At 35.7% G+C, this 18,607-nt stretch overlaps 1 protein-coding gene and 1 non-coding gene across 2 annotated transcripts; both read right to left on the bottom strand.

The window, feature by feature from the left end:
• Nucleotides 1-1,738: 1,738 nt before the first annotated feature.
• trnag-gcc (transfer RNA glycine (anticodon GCC)) lies at nucleotides 1,739-1,809 on the bottom strand. Its single transcript has one exon. It is a non-coding gene; the product is annotated as a tRNA-Gly (tRNA).
• Nucleotides 1,810-4,451: 2,642 nt separating this feature from the next.
• LOC115821559 (meprin A subunit beta-like) lies at nucleotides 4,452-17,500 on the bottom strand. The gene is made up of 16 exons (XM_030785372.1): nucleotides 17,440-17,500; nucleotides 16,542-16,659; nucleotides 16,168-16,346; nucleotides 15,879-16,082; nucleotides 9,237-9,278; nucleotides 9,023-9,054; nucleotides 8,846-8,924; nucleotides 8,351-8,468; nucleotides 7,844-8,022; nucleotides 7,223-7,441; nucleotides 6,510-6,665; nucleotides 6,108-6,368; nucleotides 5,442-5,888; nucleotides 5,075-5,248; nucleotides 4,782-4,890; nucleotides 4,452-4,461 (listed from the first exon to the last, which is right to left on the bottom strand). The coding sequence occupies exons 1-16, from the start codon at nucleotides 17,498-17,500 to the stop codon at nucleotides 4,452-4,454; spliced, it is 2,388 nt and encodes a 795-aa protein (XP_030641232.1).
• Nucleotides 17,501-18,607: the final 1,107 nt, after the last annotated feature.

Below are 18,607 nucleotides of genomic sequence, written 5' to 3'. Positions count from 1 at the left end.
CATTTATTACAAGAATTGTTGATGCCAAACATTTGAAACAGGTTTTTATCAGACACTATGACCACATGCACTCATGAAAAAAGCACATAGAATGGTATCTGCTCCTGTTTGAGGAAATAATCTGTCCTACTTTTACACCACCCAGATTTTTTCCAGTGCATGATGCTTCAGGCTGTGCGGGGTAGTTTATGCCAAAATATCAGAAACTGGCATGCCTTTGCCAATTGAATTTTTAACCCACTGTTTTTTTTTCTTGTGAAAACGAATACTCTAGTTTTGCCTCAAGTGTGCCTATAAGCACCTATTTAGATTGCACCTTAGTTCACCATAATGTTTTTTCTTTCAGTGACTGCAACTCCTGTGTTTTCCTCTTCAAAAGGTTTGTCTTGTTTCACCTTGGCCTGAAAGGTCATTTTTTGAACCATCTTAACTTTTGTTACAGTTACAATTTCTCACAGAGCCCATCATTAAGCGAGGTCTTGAGGCAAACCAGTAATGTAATAAGCAGTCAATGAGATGTCTTTGCCAGAGGACAGATTTTACTGAGTGGTTGACTAGACTAAGCTAACAGTTACACTGAGATGTTTCCATCACCAGAGTGTCTGCAACAGTTCTATAACTTACATTAGAGAGATATTCAGACTACAATATTGTGCTCTCTTCTGGAGGGAGAGATGAAGTGTGTGGAAATGCGGTAAGCTTTTGCGGTACGATTTCTCCCTGTTCCATTGTGGAGACCTCACGGGGCCCAGAACATGTAAGGATGAGCAGACAAACAGTTACGCATGTTCTTTGCTTATTTTCTGTACTTTGTCACTGCTAACAATCTCACACAATAAATTTCAAGCCACTTTCATTTTCACTTGACGTCAGTAAACACAATGGTGTTTGGGGTGGTAACATTTTATTTTATTTTTGTTTTATACAAGTGTTATGTGACTACAAATTCCCCTTGAGGAAAAAGAAACCCACAACTTTTTGAAGAAAGACCTGGCAGCCAAGGTCAGAACAACATAGAACATACATAAAAACATTAATATAAAGGGAAGTTTCCAAGGCAGCTGGAACATTTCTGATATTAAAAAAAATTCTTAATTTTCCTATTAAAATCGCTATCAAGAATTATGAAAATGATGACAGATTTCTGGTATTAAGAGGCAGGCTAATAACGAAGACATATGTATAGACTGTTTACTTCCTTTTAGATATCTAATGTCACAGGCATTTTAAGCAACATGTTTTTATTAAAGCTCAAAGGGTTGCATTTTTTGTTTGTTACAAACTTTACAATATACAGTTTGTTGGAACACAGTGACTGAATGATGTGTGAAGTATTTAGTTTGCATGGTTTTATTAATGTTAATCCTGAATTTGTTTTAAAGCTGATTTGAAGATTATTATGATACAAATTTTGAAAAAAAGGTTTTGGTTAGACTTTTTTTGTCCTAACTGTCCTATTGCATGTTCTGCTAATATCTAACATGAAATTTTATGAATTCATTTCTGGCATCTAATGTTTACTAAATGTTTACTAAAAGTTGATTTTTTATATGCAAGATTCATAAAACATAAATATCAAAGTGTAGTTACTTTTCTTGTGTAGCAGACTAAGTATGCCATACCGAGATGTTCTCATTCCCAACTAGTCAAATACAGCAGCTTGGTCAGTGGCTATGTGCTTCAAACTATGATACTCTCTATGTACCCCCCCAGTGTCAGTTTTGCTAACACACAACAATGCATCAGCCAGGAATTGAACCAAGGCCTCCTGCATGGCAGGCAAGAATTCTACCACTGAACCATCAGCGCAGCTGAGAAAGCTATAGAAGCCAATGGACTCAAAGTTCAGGGAAGGGTCTGACGCAGCTGTGACCTCCGGGATGTGACAATTTTAGTGGAGCTGCTACAAGTCCCCTATCGATATCTATCGAACATTTTCAGGGTGGCAGTAATGATATGGCAAATTTGTTTTCTGTTTTTCACACCCCACTAGCTTGTGGTAGCCTTATGAAATACAATTATCCCACCTCTGTTTCACCTCAGGATAATTTGCCAAGCACTCAGCCTCATCTTACCTCCCCTGCAGTGCTCTGTTCTTCTTAAAAGCAGCAATACAAAAAAACAGCAACAGCAGGTTTCTGTGTATCATTTCAACAAGAACAAGTACCCTGATAACTTAGATGATGTTAAATAGTTGAGTTGGAGGCATGTGTAGGCATGTGATGAACGTACTACTACTACTACCACTACTACTACTACCAGCAACAACAACAACAACAACAGCAACAACAACAAAAACAACAAAAACAGAGGCAGTAGTAATAATAATAATAATAATAATAATAATAAGAGTAATAATAATAATGAAGATAACAGTAATCATCATAATAATACTCATAGTAAAATCATAATAATAATTTATAACAATAGTAGCATTTGAGCAATCCTGTGAAAAATGGTTAAATTCAGCAATCTGTGGGCATGTACTCTAAAATTATATATAAGCATTTTCCATTTCAATTTACAAAGAAGAGTCAAGAGCTGAGAAAAAAAAACAGTAGCTTTCCTTTAAAAATTGCTGTATTCAAAATCAAGACTAAAATTGACAGTGGAAAGAAATTTCCTAAAAGACTGAATAAGGGTGTGATTCCACAACAGTAGATTTATCCGTAAAACACTGGAGCCAAAGCCATTAGGAGGATCAGTGCACAGGGGACCACACTGGTAGAAGAGCTACAAAAAATATCCACATGCATGTTCAAATCAATTGTAATAGTAGGTATTGTAATGTACAAACATTCATTCATAGGTTTATAATGATAGTTTCTAGATATAGGTATGATCAGGCACACACAAATAAGGAAACAGACAAAGAAAGTAAAAAACACATTAAACTAAACAAAAGCACCAAGTGCATATTTTTATATTGGAGATTAGAGAATTAGAACTTTAATGACTTGTAATAAAGATTTAAAGATAAGTAAGAAAGATCACTTGCAAGTTTGTCTGTAATACTTGCATGTTCAAGTGCATCAGACATGTCATGGTAAATATGATTATTCTGCATGCCAATTTTAAAGAAATTACAACATGATAGTAAGAATTGGATTTTTATTGTGTTTTTCTTTGTTTCTGATTTGATCATATTGAAGTTGGTGTAGAACGAGCAAGCAGTGAAATAATATTAACTGAGCCAGAATCACGGCAAGGACAACTGATGGAGGAAGTTTTTTAAACTCAGAATTTTCTTTCTCATTGGAAAATTACTTACAATAGCTTGCATGAATAAAGTACAAAATGTTTTAGACTCTCTAAGACTTTCTAAGTGTTAAACTCTGGACACACATAAACACGTGTTTTACTGAACTACAGGACAAAGTGGCGTTTTTTATCTTAGAGATTAGAAATCAATGAAATATTTTTAATTGAAAGGAAATTTGACTGTAGACAATATTTCCTCGTTAGTATTTACAAATATATGTTAAATATTTTACCTGTCAGTGGTTGATGTAGTCCTGTGGAAAAAAAGGTCATCAATACATGTGCACTACCACCATGTCTTTCTTATTTTTTAAGCAAGTTTTTTAAATGTTAGTTATGTTAACTTCTCCACTAAGAAGTGTAAAGATATTACAAAATAAAAAGGAAAAATTGTATCTATTTGTGTGTTTGTGTGCGTGTGTGTGTGTGTGTGTGTGTGTGTGTTCTTGTGTTTTAATTGTTATGATGTACATATTTAAGTGTAGCAACTTTTATTTTGTCCGGCCATGGGGTCATTGAAGCACACCACCATGGAGTGAAAAGAGGAAAACTGTTATGAAGCTGTACTATTGAAAAATCATAATTATTTAACTTGTTGTACAAATAACCTTTCTGTGTTTGGACATCTATTCTAATTAGAAGACCATCAAGCTGGAGTCAATCATTTCTCTTTGAAATGATCTTCTGGTCTTGCGCATGCATATTGTATGTTGGTGATCTATAAGCACTCACTAAATTAAATACGTATTAGACGGTGATTTCTGATAGGGCGTTGGTAACTGTTTGATTTCTGCACTAGAAAAGGACAAATTCTAATTGCAGATTGACATGCCCTAAAATTCTAATCTTTTATGATTAGCTGCTATATGATATGTCAGTTGACTTTGTTAACTGGCATATGATGGATTCAAGGTATGTTTACGTAAAGTATAGTTTTAAGTGCACAGATTAAAAAAAAAAAAAAAAAAGATATACTTTGTTGTCCCAGCTGGGATAACTGTTGTATGATTCTTGTATAAAGATAGTGACACATCTTAGAAAAAAGGAAATGTTGTTTTGTTTCAGAATAGCTATAACTGAAATTGCATAGCATTATATTTAACAAAAGATGACTGAATGATTTTTTTCAAAACTACTGCAAAATTTCAGATCCTAAAATTGAAAGATTTTCACATATACTTTTCAAATGATTACTTTATCCTGAAAATATACATGAGATCATTTAAAAATGTTATTACAAAATCCCTATTTTGTTCAGATAATTTCATAAGCAAACTACTCATGCTTTTCAAGTAAAATATCACTGAATTACCTCACATTTCTAACATGTAAATACGATATACCATCATTAGGCATGAGGATGCATTCAGACATGATGATAAGTCAAGGCCTAAAATGACAAAGATCACAAAAGCACTAACTAGTGTAACTTTGATTTTGTCTCTCAAAATGATTCAGTGAGTGTGGGCTGAACATGTCTCAGTGGTCTTCTCCAGCAGTGGTTTTCATAGTGATAATACCTTTTTACACATGGACCCTCATCAGCTTGGTCTTCTGGAGAACCCATGAAGTTCTGCTCAGGCACAGAGGGGCAGGGCAGAGTATCCTTCTGCAGTAATCCGGAAATGTCTGAAGAGAAACAAAATGACAGCACAAAAGACTTATATTTAAAGAGTTGCTTCAAACAACTCTGAAGTTCAACTGTGGTGCACATTATTTTTGACTTTACTTCACTACTTTTCACTACTCACTTCTCTTTCTCAATGCCTCAGCTAAGTCGACCAAGTCTCATCATATCATATACAACTCTTACCCTGCATACTGAAGAGGAGGAAGATGTCACCACCCTTAACAAATGCTCTGTTACTGAGGTCCTTCTGATACATGAAATATCGGTAACCCCATCCGCTGTTTACATACACTATTTCATTGTTCATGACAGTCGGAGTTCCAACTTTCCGTGGGTTGTCCCAAAAAAACACACCACCTGTCCATCAAGAGTGAAAATGTCATGGTGAGAGTCAAGCAAATAATATATTTCACTTTAATGCGAATAATTTTCAGGGGACATTCCAGGGTCACATTCATAATTGTAAAAAAAAATCTGTTTAGTTTCACCATGCTATCACTTTTTTCTATTACGGTGAAGGCAAAACTGTATAGAAAGTGTAAGCAGTCACCACTAATATAAGTTGGGTCCGTTGTAATGCTCTTCTGATGTGACATGCGTTGTTGGATGTGAGGGTTCTGGTCGAGCAGTAAGAAGGTGACTTGTCTCCATGGACAAGGCCACTGCAGCTGATCATCATAGTCCCCAGAGACCAGACGTACATAGATGGAAAAGTACTCTCGCTGGAGCGCTATAAATACCTGATAGCCATAGCCTTCAGGAGAATAATACCTTGGGCTAAAGATATAAGTGCCAGGAGAACTTGAAGTCAAAAGCTCCTCAAAGTTTCTTATTTGCCAAATGTTGTGTGGACACTCAGTCTCTGACAGGTTAATATCATCCACAGAAAAGCCACCACTGGAACTTCCTGCTCCTTTACGTGATTCAAATTCCACCTGGAACGTTTTCCCAGCATTAAGGGGCACATGATGGAGCTGCCAGTAATTGGCTGGGGAACCTGAAAAAAATGTGGCATAGAATGATTAAATCCTCTAGAGCGATTTGAATGCCAGTGGAAAAGAATTTTATTGCCTGTTTCCAGTACTCTTTTATGAAATTTACACTGGTGTCACCAATGGGAAATCCTGCACACCAAGAGAAATATGATAAAGGAGGATGGTTTCCAGTAGTTACAGTGCTAGTACTAAAAAACACACAATTATCAAGATCTCATCACCTGTGATCTGGCCCATGAGTCTGCGTGTTACGCTCGGGTCAGCCTCATTGTCAAACTCTCTGATCCAGATGTTGAGCTGATCAGATTCACTTCCACTGTGGTAATGGAAGAACTGCAGACACTGAACTTTACAGTCTCTGCTTGGAGTCATTGTCCTGGTCTCCAGTTTTGCTCTGTCACCTTCCTGACCATTTACTGTGCTTAAGTGCATGAAGAATCCAACTGATGACAAAGAACACAGAAAAAAGACGTTCACATGCACTGTTATTGGGCAGTTAAAAAGCAATCAGTGCTCATGGAAGGGATCTTCCTTCAAGGTATGTCCCAGCAAATAGAAAGACTCTCAATATTAAAATATGTTAATAATGTGTTCAATTTATCCTGTCTCATATCAGTTCTCACCTTGAGATTCACTCCCTAGGTAAGTGTGATCAGATTGGGGACCTCCAGCGACACTGGTCACTCTTTCCCACTCAAGACCAGAGTGAGAACAGACACTCATCTCACACAGACTCTCATTATCAAAACTGCAGTGGTCCAGGAATGAGGTGAATGTGTCTGTGACAAGAGAGACAAAAACATAATCAATAGATAAAATAAGATTACTGCTATGCAAAAGAATTCTTCATATCTTGCCAGTCTAAAGTGAACCACTTTGTCCTCTAAAAGTCATTGTGTGAATGATTAGTTATTTGCTGTGGGGGTGATGCATGTCAGTATATCATGCAGAGCTGACAGGAGATGGAAGCACACTATTATTATTGGAAAATTATTTATTGCTAAAACATTAAAAAATGACATAATAAATGAATTATTTTTTGGTCACACATGTAGTTTCACAGTTTTGACTCATCTTATTTGTAAATAGATATGTTTAGTTTTTCCCACACACATGCGACTTGACTGGTTACAGCAATTCCTCTGTTATGGTTTCACTTCTTCTGTTACACTTTGAACTTTAATTTTTAACTGGGCTATACCAATATATACAAAGAAAGAAAGAAAAACAGAGAGAGAGAGAGAGGGAGAGAGAGAGAGAGAGAGAGAGAGAGAGAGAGAGAGAGAGAGAGAGAGAGAGCGCAGTTAGTCACTTCTGCTGATAACAGAACACTTACTGCACTTATAGAGTTTGTTGAGTTCTACTACATCATAGAAACTCATCTCAAGTCGCTGACCAATCACATCCTGGAACTCAGGCAATTTTGTGATGATAGTGGGTCCATTTCCATTGGTGAAGTAATCTTTCCCATAGTGCATCACAGAAGTGTAGTCATATGGGGTATCCTGGGTGGTGATTTGATCCTCACTGTACTTATTGAAATTGTGCTCTTTTCCTAAAGACAGTGAGTAACGGATGTAAAAAGCTGAAACATTAACCTTTGATTAGATTTTATAGTCAATTTTAACAGTGCATGCCCATGCTGACACAGCATACTCTGAAGGCCAGATTATTTCAGGAATTAAAAAGTTTTCTGAAATGACACAAAATCACAGATTTATTAATTCATAGCTTTTGTGTTTGAGAGGCTTTGATTGGGCACAATGCTGTCTTTATAAATGAACATGTCCATAAAGAAAGGGTCCAGAATTGATTATTATGTTAATTCCTGTTATATGAATACCATAATATTCAAAGCTTAAATAACAGATTAATGATAATGAGTTCTTAAAATAACAGTCAACACCCCCCACCCCCCCACCCCCCAGACGAATAATGACAAAGTGAGTAATCACACCTGTTTCCATATTTTCCCAGACAATTGTAACATGATCATCTCTGTCATATCTGGACTGTTCATGGTAGAAGCCCAGAGCGTGAAGGAACTCATGCTCAACAACAGAAACAGTGCCACAACCAGCACCGATGGAGAGTATCTGTCCATTAATGAATCTTTTCCCTACATAGGAGTAACACCTAGAAAATCAGAGACATGGATCACTCTGTAGGTAAGCTTTAATCATTTCGTGGGTGTCCTATTTTGAGTGGAGCTTGAAGCTAATAGGCTATATTGGTATGTTTTAATGGGCTAATAAATCACTTTATTAATGTAATTGCCAAACACCTGAGAAACATTTATTCTGTCCTTAGAAGAGAGTTCCTCCATGACCAAACAACATATATTTGATGATCACATGCACTTTCATATGGAAAGAAATGTCAAGTGGTTGTATATTCTTGAAACTTCACATTTAAAGGCCAAATTAAAATTTCAGTGATTGCACAAATGTTTGAGAAAAATTACCCATCCTTCTTTTCAACTGAAATGTAGTACTCCTCGTTGTCTCTCGGCTTGAAATCGATACATGATTTCAACCTGAACTGTTCAAAGGCCCTCAGAATAATGCCTTTGGCATCGATATCTGAAAACACCAGAACATTGAAAATGTTTGCTGACATAAAAAATATTCTTCAATCCAACATCCATAAAACAGGACATCAGACATCAGACTGCTATTTCATAGGCTTATACAGATACAGTTGAAATAACCCAATGCAAATAGACAGTAATAAAGCCTTTTAATATCATATAGATTACAACCTTTCTGGACCGGAAACACAACGTTCTCTTATCTATTTATCTATTTGATTGTGTTCTTGCTGTCTTTTTTGCACTTTGTTTGTTTGCTTGTTGTCATTGTCAGTTGAGGAAACAGTGATGTACTAGCAGTTATTATAATGGACTTTTTATTTTTCATAATACCTGACTCTTTTGATAACAAGCAATAATGATCCTTACCAAGGTCCTCGTTTAGCACATAAGGGACAGGAGACTCCCATCGATACTGATCTCCTAATAGAGCACTCTTGTCTTTGGTCTGTTGAACAAGTGATTTTGATGAAAACATTTCATTTTAGAATTATCATGAGTCATTTGGATTTTTATAAGAGTATGGACTTTTTTGAAGCAGCTGACCTCCAAAATGTCTCCTTCTAGAAGATTCAAATCTAGGACAACAGGAAAATACGAGTGAGTTTTTCAAAGTACTTGGACTGAATCTAGCGTATTTGGAAAATGTCATGAACATTTATCACTATTTATCACTAGTTATTTAAATTATCATAATAAAAAAAAGTTTTTCATACAAAAACAGTAGCAAGCATTTTTCATTCATCTTGCATTTTCTCACCTTTGTTGATCTCAGGGATATCACGAATTCCATCATCAACATCTGGGAATGGGAACAATGGCCAGGTAATTAATAGAACACAAATTAAAAAAAAAAAAGAGTAAATGAAACAGTTCAGACTTATCACTTAAAAATTCTCTAATGAAAAGAAAAGTTGCAAAAGATCTCTGAAGCGAAAGTTATGGTCAGTGTCAGGTATCAGGGACCTAGATGTTTACACACACACACACACACATGCACACACATACACGCACAGAGAGAGAGAGAGAGAGAGAGAGAGAGAGAAAGAGAGAGAGAGAGAGAGAAAGACTGATAATTCCTGAACTATAATCTACTGATAACTCACCTATTACTGTAGGTTTTGGCTAAAATTGAGAAGAAAATAACATTATTACTGAATAATGGCTGGACAAATAACACTGCACCAATGTCAAGTTGTTATTAAAACTGACTTACATGGGACAAATTAGTTCATATGCTTACCATTACAGAAAGTGGCCAAAGAGCAATGTTTGCCAGGAGAAAAACTTGAAAGTACATTCTTCCAAAGGCTTGCTGTATTTCCAAAGAAAAGCAGCTCAAACACACAATGGTATCGATTTCACAGTTACCACAACTTATATCTGCTCATCACCACTGGTTTAAAGATTAGCTAACTTTAATATATTACAGTAAGTCATTGATTGATGTCATATTTAAAGGTCAGGTTCAAGAGCAGTTTCAATAAAACACTGACAAGATTATGTTGGCATTAAGTGAATCACGAACTTGATGTGATGAATATTAGCCTGCCCAAAACTTGAAAACTTTGTGATCTTCTGACACCTCTTCAAACCTGCTCACAATATTTCTGTGGAAAACTCTGGTGGCTGGCTGATGTCACTGACACGCAAATGATAGCTTGAAGGGTCAGTCCTTCCCTCACACAGTTCATATATATATATATATATATATATATATATATATATATATGTGTGTGTGTGTGTGTGTGTGTGTGTGTGTGTGTGTGAGAGTGTGTGTGTATTAACTGAGTGATTCTGAGTGAGTGATGTGCACACACATACACACACACACACACAAGGGGGGGGGGCACTACAATTTTTTCTCCACCTGTCCTCTTCTTGGGAAATTCAATTTTCTTGTCTTGAAGCACACCTTTGACCACATATTTACGCACTTTCATACACATTTTACATCATGTATATGTAAACTTTTATTCACATAATGACAGAAACATGTTTGTTTGATGCTGTATCTTTCACTGACTGTTGTCAGTATGATGGTGAGTCGGTGACTCATGCATAGACGTGACTGTTGCATTGGGCAGCATTCAAATTTTCTCCATTTTATCTGTGTGATATTTTTTGGATTTTCTGATAAATGCATTGCAGATGATTCACAGTTGCTCTATAAGGCAAACTTATAGATGAAAACATGAAGTTGTTTAACTGTCATCAGCTATGGGTGCTTGATATAAGTTCAAATAGTGGTACTTTTTCATCACTTTACATTTCTACCTTCACTTGTTCGGCATTTAAACCCCATAACACTTTTCTAATAGTACAATTTTAGCAGAACAGTAGTGCTGTAGAGGTTTAGTGGAACAACCACTGAAAAAAATGGATTGTGATGGTACTGTGTGTGTGTGTGTGTGTGTGTGTGTGCTCACCACTACCTTGGATAGGTTAAAATGCAGAGGTTACACTCCCCCCTTTGTGGAACAATAAAGGAATTAAACTCAAACTTATCTATGAGGCTAAGCTGAAAAATATGTGTCAAACACTGTCTGCGGTTGTTGACCTAGATGTGTTATCTGATTGATTCTTGTCCAAGAGAAGGACAAAGTTTACCTAACCAAATAATTTAAACCCTTTCTGAAAAGCAACTACAGTCACACAATATGACGTCCACATTTATTATATTTCTTAGATCATTGTGAGTCTTTTATATCTTGACAGCAGCTCAAACATTTACATCTCCTGTGATTAACGCCATGATTTGTGTTCACCAAGAGTTTTTCAAAAAGAAAATAATAAAAAAAAAGGTTACGTGGATACATGTCACACCTTGCTCCTTCCTGTTCCTTGGTTTCTCGATTTTCCCCCGCTCTAGTGGTCAGTAGTGGTTCTTCTTATGTACACTTCTGTTTCTTCCTGGTGTTTGGTTTAGGCCTTTTTAGTTAATGATTGACCACATCTGTCCTGAGTTAGTTTAGCCTCATTTAGTTTTGCATAACGTCTCCTTGGTTTTCCCTGTTTCTTTGTTCAGCTTTGTTTGGTGCTCACCTTGTGTTTTGTTGGTTTTCCTGCTCACCTGGGGGGTATTCCAGAAAGCTGGTTTAGTGAAAACTCAGAGTTAGTTAACTCAGAGCAGGTAGTAAACCTCCTAATAGAAGAGCTCTATGGCTTCAATCTCCTCTCAAAACAGGCCTCTTCTATCAGGAGGTTTATTACTTTCTCCGAGTTAACTAACTCTGAGTTTTCATTAAACCCGCTTTCTGAAATACCTCCCTGAAACTGCGGACCAGCATTTGTAAGTCTTTGTAATTTAGTTGATTGTGTTTGATCTAAATAAAGAACTTTTTGACCTGCACTTGCATCCAGCCTCTGCTACAAAATGGCACAATACAAAATAAAGATATGTGGAACAGCATTATGTAATACATGTTCTACCAGTCAGTGGCTGTTGATTTTGAAGTTGGAAAAATTAATATTTAATTAAAAATTGCAAGAATTGATTATATGCTACACAATGCTCAAAAAAAATTTATTTGTCATGTTGTGTTGTGTCAATAAATTTCTCATGTTCATGTTTGCTTAAGATGTTTTACAGGCTAAATTTTCTAGTGAACTTTTTTTTTTGCTGTTGTTATAATTATTGGTAAAAGTACGAGGTGAAAACAAAAGCGATACCTGTCGGTGTTTTTTGACACAGACATGATAACTGTTATACTCCCGTGTGAAAAAAAAAAAAAAAAATGGCTGAGTCACTGAGGTTGCTAGATTTACATGAGGTAATATATGCTTTCTTATAATCAATCAATGACATATGATTTGCAAATTGATTTTTAGTGTTCTTTAGTCTTTTTCATTTTCTTATATTGATTGTGTGCAAGTGTTTGTAAAGCCAGTTTTTCTTTGGAAAACATGTGAACAAACGTGGCCCCCCCCCCCCCCCCCCCCCCCCCTCCGTCCTCCCATGGCATCACACTGTTATGAGGAATGCACATGTTGCATTTATTAATTTCTCATATCTATGGTTGTTTTTAATAGTTGATCACCCAATGTTCTAGTGGACCATGTTCGTGAATTTGTGTGTGTGTGCAGGCGTGTATGTTTAAGCATGGGTAGAAAGCAATGTTTGATAAATTCTTTACCTGTCATTGCTTGTTGACATGGTAGACATGGTAGATGTGGTAGAAGTGGTAACTGTTTCATTCCTGCATGAGAAAATAACAGTCGCTGATTGTGGATTTACATGTTGTCATATTTATCTATCTTTAGTAAGTGTGTATTTCCATATGATGTGCAAATGTACTTTATTTATTACGTAAAGTTGCTTATGTTGTGTTTATACCTGTCAGTGGTTGTTGGCATAGAAGTAGGAGCTGTTTCATTCCTGTATGCGAAAATAAGTAATGTCAAAGATCGATTTACAAACTCTCATATCTGTACTCTTATAATATATAGTATAGTGTCTAGGTATTCAGTGCCATATTGCATGAAAATTCATTTCACTTTTTATTTTATGTTGTGTTTATTTGCTTCAGACAAAAAAAGCAGTTTGTTAAATGTTTTACCTGTTATTGGTGGTTGACATAAGAGTAGAAACTGTTTGATTCCTGTGTAAGGCAAGTAAACAAACAAAGGTTAAAAAAAACGAATAAAAAAAACAAAAAACAAAAAACAAACAAAAAAACTCTGTTGATTTATAATGTACTTTAGCATTTTACCTTTGTTTTGGTAGACAACAGCTGCTATATGACGTACAAATTCATTTTTACTTCTATTTTTACGTTGCTTATTGTGTGATCATTATTTCTCATGTTTATTGTTGCTTGATATTGTTGATGAGCAAAATGCTCTTGCAGACCAGATGTGTTTTTGTTTTGTTGTTTATGATATAAAGCAATATATGTCAACATTTTTATCTGTCAGTGGTGGCTGACATAAGAGCAGTAACCCAAACCCCAATTCTAACCCTACCCTTTTCCTGTAAACTGAAATCACTAATCGCATAGTCACGTACAGAAAGTAGTATCACAGTACATTGCACCCACTCTGATAAGCATTCACTGCCATATGGTACCATTTGCTGATTGTGTGCTTAGAATGGTTTCACATTTCAAAGCAATAAGCGGTAGATATGTTATCTGTCCATAGTTGTCGGCATCAGGGTTGTGACTGTTTGATTTTTGCACGACAAAATAACAACTGCTGATTATGTGTTAACAATGCTCTAGTATTTTATATCCTCTCTGATTATCATTTATTGCCATGTGAAATCTAGACAGATTTCATGTTATGTAATGCATGTGTCCATTTCTCACATTATTGGCTGCATTGCGTGACTGATAAAGCCAAAACTTCCTTTGGACCTATAAAATCTTTTTCTTTCTCTTTCCTTTCTCTTTTTTTTCTTGTAATTGTTTTAACTGTATGAGAGAACAAATGTTAAAATGCTTTACCTGTCAGTAGCTGTCAACATGAGCGTGATAACTCTTTTATTTGTGTATGAGAAAATAACAAAGTCTCTTATGGGCCAAATGAGTGAATCTGTATCATTCTATGTGTCTTTCTCCTATAAATATAAGAGGAAATCATGCTTTTATGTTAAAATACTTTACCCCTCAGTGGTAACTGTTAACATAGCAGTGTTAACTATTTGATTCCTGTATGAAAAAATAGGTGCTGATTACATATTTAAATGCTGCAGTAATTTACATCCTGACTGATGAGCATTAACTGCCATGTGAAATGTAGAAAGTTTTCATATTATATTATGATGTATCTATATATTTCTCTCATTGGTGGCTGCTTGAAATGACTGGCAAAGTTAAATATTCTTTCAGACCAAAAGCTTTTTCTTGCTTTTTTTTGCTGTAATTTTTGCAAAGAGTCTGAGAGAAAATATGTTAAAATACTTTACCGGTCAGATGTTGTTGACATAGGCATAGTAACAGTTTGATTCCTGTATGAGAAAAGACAGATTTTCTTACATGCCTAATATAGAAATCTGTATTTTTCTTTCTTTTTTTTCTTTATCATATTTTGGACAGTTGGTAATTTTTGGTTTAATTATGAGGGGGGAAAAAATCAAAAACAAAACAAATTTGTGTTAAAATACCTTACCAGTTAGTCACAGTTGACATAGCAGTAGTATAGGTTTCATTCCTGCATAAGAAAATTACAATTGCTGATTGTGGTATTCAGTCTCCAGCATTTTATGCGCTTTCTGTTCATAATAAGAGTTAGCTGCCTTATGATGTATATATAGGTATTGTGGGGAGAAAATGTATTTCATACTTTATCAGTAATTGTTTGTTGTCATAGGAGTGGTTTTGGGCGGATTCACATAAATGAAATATATAATATACATATATGTTTTTTAGTTTTATAGTAGCTGTAAAAGTGGAGCTGGGGTAGAACAATCAAGCAATGAAATGACATGAAGTAGGCTCGTATCCTCTTACTGAAAGGAGAAAACATATCTTGAATGTTAGAGGACAAACTTAATGGCTCACAAATTGTGTTTTCTCTCTACTCACATCCAGAAATAAAACGTAACATTTCCCTTAGGATTACATGCTTAAATCTATACATGGTTTTCCCTTTAATTCAGCACAATCGAGTGAAGACTGAACACGTCTCGGGACGGCTTTGTTTTTCATCTATGTTCCCTGAGATGACTGTATCGTGTTACACATGGACCCTTGTCGGCCTTTTCTTCTGAAAACCTTGCAAAGTTCTGCTCAGGCATCAAGGAACAGGGCAAAGAGTCATTTTGAAGCAGTCCTGAGATGTCTGAAAATAAAAAAAAAGCAAAGATAGGCAAACACATACAAACAATACTTTCATTAACCCTTTGTATGTTCAAAACCACAAGGCTAAAAATGTTTGGAAGTTTTGACAAAAAGTCAACCAGCAGCAATCTTGCTAGTTGTGTTTCGAACTTTTAGAGCAAAACCTCTTGAATCTGACCACAAAGCACATTGGTCTGCCTGTAATCGTCCTCCTGAGGTTCTCATGATGACCTACCATGCATGCTGACGAGGAGAAAGATGTCCCCACCCTTAACAAATGCTCTCTCACTGAAATCCTCTTTATACATGAAATGGTTAAAGCCCCTTGCTAATTTTACATATATTTCCATGTTGTTCCATATTATTGGAGTTCCAACTTCCCAGGGATTGTCCCAAATATTTGTAGTATTCATTCCTTTAAAAAGCAGAAGTTAAAATTACCTTTGAGTAATGAAATTTTTCATGGAACTGGTTTTAATTGTTTTCTCTACAACATGCTTCTGCTCATGTGAAAACCCTCAGTCAGAGAAAATGTTTTAAATTCAGCAAAAAAGTAACACATAATCTATATACATGTTGTGATGTAGCACAAAGATCTAGGTTATATATTATGCTACTACCTTCTCCAGAAGTGGGGTCTGTGATGATGCTCCTCTGATGTGACATACGCTGCTGAATGTGAGGATGCTGGTCAAGCAGTAAGAAGGTCACTTGTCTCCATGGACAAGGCCACTGCAGCTGATCATCATAGTCCCCAGAGACCAGACGCACATAGATGGAAAAGTATTCCTGTTGGAGTTGAACATGTACTTGATAGCCGTAGCCTTCAGGAACAGCATAGCTTTCAATGCTATTTTAACAGAGTATGTTAGTTTTAACAAATGAAATATGTTAAATGAATAATCATACCCCACATGATATTTTGCCAGACAATTGTGACATAATCATCTCTGTCATATCTGGACTGTTCATGGTAGAAACCCAGAGTGTGAAGAAACTCATGTTCAACAATAGCAATGGTGTCACAACCATCACCAATGGAGAGAGTCTGACCGTACCCCAACTGTTTCCCAACAGATGAGAAACACCTTGTAAACGAGAGATATGTGTGGTTTTGTGTTTATGATTTTGTTTAAGCGTTTCTTGTTTCTTGAGAATTTACTGGTTCATCTATAGGATTCATTCAAACGCTGAAATTATATGTATATAAAAATTCAGTTATAAGACAACCCCCTGCTTTGACCTTGAGACATAAGGATTCAAGGGTTTGAGATTATTAGTACCCATCCTGCTTCACAACTCTGATGTAATGGAATTCAGTCTCCCTTGGTTTGAAATCGATGCATGATTTCAATCGGAACTGCTCCAAAGCCTTCAAGGTGACACCTTTGGCGTTCATATCTGAAAATATCAAAAATATCCAAAACAGACTGAATATGACTAAAAAAACAGAATTGGATATTGTTGCAAACACAAAGAAATTACTTTGTTAACATTTCTTTAAACACAGTATAGCTTCTATTAAGCACTTGTTGACAACTAATTGTTATTTCTGCTGTTCACCTCTCCAGCAGCTGACATCACCTCAATCTTCATGCTTATTTGTTTTGTCTTGGATATTTTTTTTCTACATGTTCATTTACTTGGGAAATGGTGATTGACTAGCATGTAAGTTTGTGGGTTAGTTGAATTTGATCCAACTGTCAATGTTCTTGAAACTTAAAAAAATTACTAGTCTTACCGAGGTATTCACTTAGCACGTAGGGAACAGGACACTTCCATCGGTAGTCACTTCCTAAAATAGCACTCCCCTGTTTGCTCTGTTAAACATATGATTTTGATCATATTGCATCCTTTCATTTTAGAATGCTAAAAAGCATCTTGAAGTATTTTGTAGTAAAGAAACCGCCTCTCCTTAATCTCAGAATACTTCAAAGGACAGGTTTTGCTAGTGGAACTGACCTCCAAAATATCTCCTTCTCGCAGATTTAAATCTAGAAAAGAGAAAAGCAGTCCATTCGAAATATTCGAATGGCGACCAGAGTATTTGGAAAACAGCACAAACATTCACTGTCATATTGTTTTATGTAAATTAAAAATATGTTGTATAAAATAAAGTGCAACCAAACAAACACACCCACACACACACACACACACACACGTATGTATATGTACACTTACATTTGTTGATCTCAGGAATGTCACGGCGTCTATCAACACCTGACAAAAGGCCAGAACACATACTGGCATGAAAAATATGATGATGAATAGATAAACTTGAAGAGACTCTTTAGAGATTATTTAGAGATTCTTTAGAGAAGAGATTCTTTAATACAAGTTCCTGTCAGTATCCCTGTTTTTGAGCCTTAATATCATCAAAATATTCAGACTTTGAAATTATGTAGCTATGTAGAGAGATCAGATGTTTTTCCAAAAAGTCAATATTTCACACCCTTGAGCTCAGGTTAACAAGAACTGTGACATAGTACATTTGTCTCTCTCTTCGAAGTGTAATTTCTTGACAGCTCACCTCTTCCTGTAGGTAAGGGCTAAATACAAGAAGAAAAAAACAATGTTGAGTCAATGTTGTCCTGAAAAATGATCAAGAAAGTAAATCACATTGTACTTGCTGTTAAAGATAAATTGTAATAGTGACATGCATTGCCTTGTGGTCATACTCACAAGCACTGATGGAGGCCAAAGAACAAAGTTCATCAAGAGAAATGTTTAAAATTGCATGGTCACAAGGTTTTAATTGTATCGGTGGAAGACCATAACAGCAAAGTACTGCTTTTCTAGCAAATAACATGTCTAGCTTAGAATGAACATTTCCACTCAGTCAAACATAACTGACTGGGACAAAAAGTTGTCACCATTAAATAATGCCCATCTTTCCTGGCAAGCAAAACAGGTTCTTGCTTTTTTTTTTTTTTTGTCTTGTTTTCTTATCAGTGTCTGTCAGTAAGCAAACTCATGTAGACGGGAAAAGTCTGTTTTGCTTTTACTTTTGCTTTATAGCTGCTGATGAAGGCCAGGGAACCAGGCCTGGTGTATGCACCATGATGAATTTATTTATGGTTAGTGGTGGTCTTATTTGATCTCTTCTGGAAGAAACAAACAAACAAACAAACTGCACCATTATAATGACATTTTACACTGAAAATAGGTAAGATTAATATTATAAGATAAAACCATTTTCCAGTGACAAGCAACTTTTCTGAATTCTGAACATTTTATAAAGTTATACATTGTGTTGATACATGGCGTTCAAATGCAGAATAATTGGAAAGAAATATCCCTGCGAAGTTCCTTTAGCTAAAGGCCTATATTGCTTTAACAGTGAATATGT

This window comes from Chanos chanos, chromosome 9 (genome assembly GCF_902362185.1).
Source record: "Chanos chanos chromosome 9, fChaCha1.1, whole genome shotgun sequence".
NCBI classification, from domain to species: Eukaryota; Metazoa; Chordata; class Actinopteri; order Gonorynchiformes; family Chanidae; genus Chanos; species Chanos chanos.
This window is presented reverse-complemented; position numbering and strand designations above follow the sequence as displayed.

What these genes read in the sequence shown, in the direction of transcription:
- LOC115821559 (XM_030785372.1), bottom strand. Translation starts at nt 17,500, where the DNA reads ATGTGTTCTGGCCTTTTGTCAGGTGTTGATAGACGCCGTGACATTCCT. An exon ending in TCAGTTGAAAAGAAGGATGG is followed by an intron (nt 8,023 to 8,350) that starts GTAATTTTTCTC and finishes CTGATTTTCTAG; the next exon opens with GTGTTACTCCTATGTAGGGA. An exon ending in GGACCCAACTTATATTAGTG is followed by an intron (nt 5,249 to 5,441) that starts GTGACTGCTTAC and finishes CTTGATGGACAG; the next exon opens with GTGGTGTGTTTTTTTGGGAC.